Source organism: Triticum urartu, chromosome 4, assembly GCF_003073215.2.
Source record: "Triticum urartu cultivar G1812 chromosome 4, Tu2.1, whole genome shotgun sequence".
NCBI lineage: Eukaryota > Viridiplantae > Streptophyta > Magnoliopsida > Poales > Poaceae > Triticum > Triticum urartu.
The window spans coordinates 133,350,965-133,358,417 of NC_053025.1; the positions used below are offsets into that span (position 1 = coordinate 133,350,965).

General features: G+C 49.7%; 1 protein-coding gene across 1 annotated transcript; it reads right to left on the reverse strand.

Annotated features, from left to right (window-relative positions):
• Positions 1-1,358: 1,358 nt before the first annotated feature.
• Positions 1,359-3,601, reverse strand: LOC125551078. The gene has a single exon (XM_048714227.1). It carries the CDS (start codon positions 3,009-3,011, stop codon positions 1,566-1,568), a length of 1,446 nt encoding a protein of 481 aa, XP_048570184.1. The 5' UTR covers positions 3,012-3,601; the 3' UTR covers positions 1,359-1,565.
• Positions 3,602-7,453: the final 3,852 nt, after the last annotated feature.

The window sequence follows — 7,453 nt, forward strand, 5'->3', positions numbered from 1 at the left end:
ACGTTGTTTCATAAGCAGGAGTACTTTTTCACTAGCCTACATTATGATATTCTGATGTCCCATACAAAAGTCAGGTCGAACCAAACCATCATTCACGAGAAATGATCATTCAGATCATTAGTTGTGATCCCTGTAGATTTCAATTTTAAGATATAGATTACCTACACTGCGAGGCATGGGTTGATGTTTGACTGTCGTGGCCCCTTGTTCAACCTCAACGTGAGATCAGATTCATAGCTGGCTAAGCGCCTTGGAATCTGGCGCCAACAGTTTTTTTTTCCTGTTTTTTTTGGCAGACTACGCCAACTTGAAATTGTAGTGGAATATTGGTTCCCCATTGAGCATGAGATGGCTTGATGACTGTCGCTTCAGGGTTCTGCAATTCCCTCCCACCGATTAACAGATTCTTCTCTACCATTAAGATACCTCTGAAATCTGGAGCTTTCCATTATACACTGAGTGGATCGATAAAATTGTGAAGGTAATACTAAGAATTGCATAAAATTAGTTTCTGGGCTAATTTGAAGGGAAAACATTTGGAGTTGTGCCACCAGTTCCGCAAGTGTTTATGCTTATGTTCTATGCTACAATTTTGCCGACATGCATATTTCTACTTTTATTTTTAACCAAAACATGCACATGCCTTACAGGGAACATAAAATTGCATTATATACAAGGATAACAAAAATACACCAGCTAAATAAATAGTGAATTAGCACTGGTAATCATACCTACATAAGAAGCTGTGGAGTTCAGGTTGTTCGGGAGGGGGTACATACCAGAGGCATGCTGTACGGCTAACACGTCTTCACCTCATAAGGAAACCGTGATGTTTCCATGAGTATGCCGACAAACATGCCGACCACAGTACCGTTCGGTGTAAATTAAAGATTCTAAACTGTTTCGAGTGGCAATCTTCCTCTTTTTCAAAGTAACTCAGCCGAAATGCTTGCCAAATCATGAAAGAACCGTATCAAGTAGCCAAGGAGAAGAGTGTAATTTACTTATACCATTCAAATATAATCTTCAGTTATCTTGAACCATGGACAGGGATAAGCAATTCCACTGACAACATGTGCCGATAATAATCAGAAAATGATGTCACCTTCAATGGCTAGTTAATGAAGAACATTCCAATTAAATAAATGATAGACACAATGAAAGCATCAGAAATACATAGTATATCATACCGAAGAGAATAATAGACCATGCTACTGGATGGTTACTACGTGGCTTGTACTTCCGGTTATTATTTTTTCCGAGAGTACGCAAATTGTACTTTCAGTTATAGTGGGGATGGGGGTGGTATGAAAGAAACAATATTCAGCCAGAATATGCATGTGAATAGGAAAGAAATGTGAGAACAGAAAACGGAATTGTTGTAGAGCACCATTTCCATTCCTAATATTTATTTTTCGGCCATAGTTTCATCAGATACAGCAAACAATGTATGGAAAAAAGAGATAAACGGAACATGCTTCCGTTGTCATAGCATCTGCCCACCAAAGAGTGGCAAATTTGGTCGACATACCCCATAATCAAGGTACATAATTAAAAAAAGCTACCTATTTGTACAATGACAGGTTCATCACTGTAAGACTGGGTGTTATCCATATGGGACTTGGCCAGCTGGACCAAAGCGGGGACACAATTTCCTCCCTACTGTCATCTTCAAGGTTGAGAACACCTATGTCCCGGGGATTCGTCTTATACTTCCAATTATGTTGCTCATCATCTGCGAAATAGACACAATTTGCCTTCAGTTGCGGATATTCTTCAGCACTAAGGCATATAGACTGGTTACGCCCCAAAAACAACACGTTATGATGCAAGCTATTTATTTCCACAAGCTCTTGTGCTTCCATATCGACTTTGTGTAACAAGATTTTATTAGTTTTAACTATGAGCTCCTCATAGCCCGCATCTATGAGTTCAGCCTTCCTGCAAACTTGCAGCAGATCACCCCATGGAGCCTGAAGAAGGTAGAATTCGCCCCTGTACTCAGAACTGTGAATGGCAATCTCATCTGCAATTATATTCCTCGTGACGGTAGGACCAGTGAGGTCAAAAGCATCCATTCTTCCGGCTCTTGTGGATGCATACAATAGACCATCCATGTAGATGCATTGATCATAGTCCCAATCCGGCGTCAGCAAGGTCCACTTACAATCTCCTACCCTTGCAAACGAAAGCTGACATCCTGGACCATGGATGAGAACCACAATGTAGCTTCCTGTGGACGGATCCGGAAAGATAAATACCCTGATGTAGACATGGTCACGAAGCTTGTCGGGAGCATGGGGGAACATTTTGGGACCAACCATTTCGGGGTCTAAGTCCGGATCATAAAGTTGCTGTCGCAATTTATACATAATAATTGTGCCTGCATTGTCAAATATTGGTTGTACATAACCAATGGTGACCACTGACGGGAGAGCAATCTGTTGGCCAGTGACCGGATTGATAAGGTGTAGCTCAGACTTGTCATCCGCGGTAACTAGCCAACCATGCGATGACCCAAGAAGATACCTGCTGCGGATGGGTGGATCAGGGAGAGTTAAATTGTAGACCCTCTTCTCTGCGAGGCTGTAGAGACAAGCTACATTCTCACCAGCAGATTCAGAGGTGTAGAGGAGGCAAGGCGTTTGAGGCCGTTTGTACAGCTTAAGCTGGCTGCAGAGGCTGGTATACGCGGAGCCCCAGGAGGAGCTGACAGAGGCCGCACGCATGAGGTCAGGTATCTCCAGGAGTGAAAATATGTCCATCAATACATCCTGCGGCAGCTCCGGCAAATTTCTCACCACAGTTTCAGTTTCCATGGGTGGTGAGACCTTTCTCAATACATCCTGCAGCAGCTCCGGCAGTTTTCTCAACACAGTTTCAGTTCCCATCGCTGGTGAGACCTTTCTAAATTTCCCCAATGAACCGGGAGAAAGAACCAGGAGCTTAGGCAAAATTTTCAGGCCAAAATGTGCAAAGCTCGTTATCCTGGCTACGCTACAGACCTCCATTGGAGCAATTGCAAAAGCAGGTCTTGTTGGAGAAGAGTTGCTTCAGCGGCAAACCAATTGGACTTGGCTTGTATCTAATCTGATGAGAAGAAGCACACCGAGGGCTGGCTGCACTTATATTCAGTCGAGCCGAGGCCTCACCTTTTATCCGATTAGAAGAAGGGAGTCCGGATCCAAGGACGAAACGGCCGGGACTTGTTGCCGTAGAAACTCCGAAAAGAACTGGAATTCGAATCCGAGCAATTACCGCAAGGGCTCCCGTCGATTGCTCCACTGCGCCTCGGAAGGATGCCCCACAACGACGGGAGAGGGAGAACCAACTAATTGCCCGCCGCAGTGTAGCCCAATGGCTCGGCCGTCCCAGGATCCGTGAGAAGGCAGAAGGTGCCGCCGGCGGGCTGGGGCTTCGTCGGCGGCGGTAAATGGGATGCAGGAGGCGTGGTTGGATTAGCAGTGGAAGGTGGCGGCGAGAAGGTGCTTGGCTCCGCCGTCTTCGTCGCAGGCGGCGGCGTTGTGGGGGCAGGTCGCCTTTGCAGAGGTGAGCGGAGAGGGCGTCAGTTATGCGACCGAGCACATCCGCGCGAGCGAACTATTCCTTTTTCATTTTCTTTTTTGATTTTTTTTAAACTGTCCAGCGCTCGCTGATTTTCATTGATTTAGCATAGGGAGAGGTTACAAAGGGTGATTAAGTGATCAGAGTCTCAGAGAGATTTAGAATTACAATGCTCCAAGCCAAAAACACTCGGCTGCCCTACCCGGCACTATAGGTTTCTTCTTCCCCGAATGGGCTCTCAACACATCTTGCTCCTGCCAGCCTCCATTGCTCGAGGTCCCTTCTGCACCCGTCAATGATGCTTTTTACGCAAGGTTGCTTTTGTCTGAAAACACATTCGTTTCGCTCCAACCAAATATGCCAGGCGATGAGAGCTACCATGGACTTGATGCATTTTCTGCTTGCGGTGGTGGTGAAGCCGATGATCTTCTGGATTCTCGTTGTGGTGGAGTCGGCTGGAAGCCACGATGCATGATCTAGGGCGTTGCACCCTCCCCATCTTGCTGCGCTGCTCCAAACCCTGAGCGAGATCAGGCACTCCTAGAATAGATGCACAGAGGTTTCCAGGTTTCGCCTACAAAGTTGGCAGAAATAGTTGTTCTCCCACCCTCTCGTTTGCAGTCTATCGGTGCACCATAGACGGTCCAAATGCAGCAGCCAGAGGAACATTTTGATCTTGCCCGGTGCCCAAATCTTCCAGATCATCCCTCGGAACTCGTTTGGCCTTGCACTCTCAAATTGGGCATTGTAGGCCGTCTTCACGGTGTACTGCCCAAAGCTGCCCAGCGTCCATCTGATGCTGTCCGTTGTACCTGCCTGGATGGTGATCCGAGCCTGCCTTATGGCTCGAGCCATCTGCATGATTTGTGGCAGGATGTCTTCGAAGCTACCATGCCTGAGGTCAAGAAGCCATCTGTCTTCGTGTAGTGCTTCGCTAACTGATCTGTTCTTGCGTCGGGACCATGCAAAGACCGCAGGGTAGTCCTGCCGGAGCGGCCTGCTCGCAAGCCATGGGCAGGGCCAGAAGGAGGCAGTCTGGCCATCACCGATGGTCACCACCGTAGACACTGCAAAGAGAGTGCGGTCTGCAGCATCACACGGGGTGTCGGTGCCAACCCAGGGCCTGGATGGGTCGGCCCAGCATAGCCAAAGCCAACGGAGGCGCAGAGCCCGGGCGAAGGCCGAGAGATCATGGATGCCCAATCCTCCTCTGGCCTCCGGCGTGGTCACCACCCTCCATGCCACCTTGCACTTGCCACCGCTGATCTCCTGGTCGTGTGCCCACAGGAAGCATCGCCTGACCTTGTCTATCTCCTTGAAGAACTTCTTTGGTGCACACAGCACTGATAGGGCGAACGTTGGCATGGCTGAAAGGACGCATCTGACGAGGACTCGGCGCCCTGCCAGCGGAAGGAGCCGGCCCTTCCATCTGGCGAGTCTAGCTCTGATCCGGTCTAGAATGAACTGCAGGTGAACTAGCCTAGTTCTGCCGGTCGTTAGGGGGAGTCCTAGGTACTTGACTGGAAGAGAGACTGTTGCACCCCCGAAGCCGTGCAGAACATGCTCGAGGTAGATATCGTGGCAACTAATGGGCACCACAGATGATTTGGCGAGTGTGGGAGTCCTGGATTAGGGGTCTCCGGACAGCCGGACTATATCCTTTGGTTGGACTGTTGGACTATGAAGATACAAGATTGAAGACTTCGTCTCGTGTCCGGATGGGACTCTACTTGGCGTGGAAGGCAAGCTAGGCAGTAGGGATATGGATATCTCCTCCTTTGTAACCGACCTTGTGTAACCCTAGCCCCCTCCGGTGTCTATATAAACCGGAGGGTTTTAGTCCATAGGACAACATACAATCATACCATAGGCTAGCTTCTAGGGTTTAGCCTCTCCAATCTCATGGTAGATCAACTCTTGTAATAGTCATATCATCAAGAATAAATCAAGCAGGACGTAGGGTTTTACCTCCATCGAGAGGGCCCGAACCTGGGTAAAACATCATGTTCCCTGCCTCCTGTTACCATCCTCCTTATACGCACAGTTCGGGACCCCCTACCCGAGATCCGCCGGTTTTGACACCGACATTGGTGCTTTCATTGAGAGTTCCCTTGTGTCGTCGCCGTTAGACTTGATGGCTCCTACGATCATCGATAGCGATGTAGTCCAGGGTGAGACTTTTCTCCCCGGGCAGATCTTTGTGTTCGGCGGCTTCGCACTGCGGGCCAACTCGCTTGGCCATCTGGAGTAGATCGAAAGTTACGCCCCTGGCCACCAGGTCAGGTTTGGAAGCTTAAATTACACGACCGATATCCACGGAGACTTGATCTTCGACGGATTCGAGCCCCTACCTTGTGCGCCATGCGGTCATGATGAGTATGATTTAGCTCTACCATCAGACAGTGTTCAAGAAATCGCACCGACAGCCGCTCCGACCCTCAATTCGGAGCCAGTTGCGCCATCCATGGACGGGTGGATAGACCCCGCCACGGAGGCCGTATCCTCTATGGCGATCGAGCCGAATATCGACCTTACCCTTCACGAGAGCCGTGTGCCAAACTGTCGGATCCTTCTCCGGCCACGGACTCCGAACCGCCTACGCCCGTTCCTGTCGAATCCGATTGGGCGCCGATCATGGAGTTTACCTCCGCGGATATTTTTCAGCACGCCCTTTGGCAACATACTGAACTCATTAAGGTATCTCTCCTTGTCAGGAGAGTCCTGGCCAAACTACGTCCGGCAGGATTGGGATGCGGATGACGAAGAAATTCGCCGCCCACCCACCACCCACTTAGTAGCCACTGTCGATGACTTAACCGACATGCTCGACTTCGACTCCGAAGACATCGACAGTATGGATGACGATGCGGGAGGCGAAGAGGAATCACTGCCCACGGGGCACTGGACAACCACCTCATCATATGACATATACATGATGGACACACCCAAAGAAGGCAATGGCGACAGGACAACGGAGGATGACCCCTCCAAGAAGCAACTCAAGCGCTAGCGACAGCGGCGCCGCTCTAAGTCCCGCCAAGGTAAAAGCGGTGATACCGGCACCGGAGATAATAGCACTCCGGACAGTGCCGAAGGCAACAACAACCCCCTCCAACAAGATTTAGAGCAGGAGGATGGATAGGCCAGCCCTCCTGAGAGAGCGGCAGATGGAGAGGCGGAGGATGATAATTACATGCCTCCCTCCGAAGACGAGGCAAGCCTCGACGATGACGAATTCATCATGCCAGAGGATCCCGTCGAACAAGAGCGCTTCAAGCGCCGGCTTATAGCCACGGCAAATAGCCTTAAGAAAAAGCAGCAGCAGCTTCAAGCTAATCAAGATTTGCTAGATGACAGATGGACTGAAGTCCTGGCGGCCAAGGAATATAAACTCAAACGCCCCTCCAAGAGTTACCCAAAGTGCAGGTTGCTACCCCGACTAGAGGAGGAAGCACCGAAACCCACATCCCCGGTGTATGACGCGGCTGATCGGCCACCTCGTGGCCGCGACAGAGAGGCATTCCAGCCAAAATCTCAGCCCGCACCCCGACGCCATTCAAATAAAAAGGCATGGGGAAATACGCCAGACCTGCGAGACGTATTGAAGGACAAAGCAAAACACGCAAGATCGATCTACGGATCACGAGGGCGCGCCACTATGCGAGACGATAATCGTCACGCCGGATACAGTAAAAGTAAGTCTGGCCGGGCCGAACACAGCGGGCAAGACTCATTTGAGCTGCGTCGCGATATAGCCCAGTACAGAGGCGCCGCACACCCCTTATGCTTCACAGACAAAGTAATGGATCATCAAATCCCTGAGGGTTTCAAACCCGTAAATATAGAATCATACGACGGCTGTGACACCCCAAAATTTTTTGGCCTTGTT

Excerpts from the sequence above, each read along its gene's own strand:
- LOC125551078 (XM_048714227.1), bottom strand. The coding sequence starts at position 3,011 with ATGGAGGTCTGTAGCGTAGCCAGGATAACGAGCTTTGCACATTTTGGC.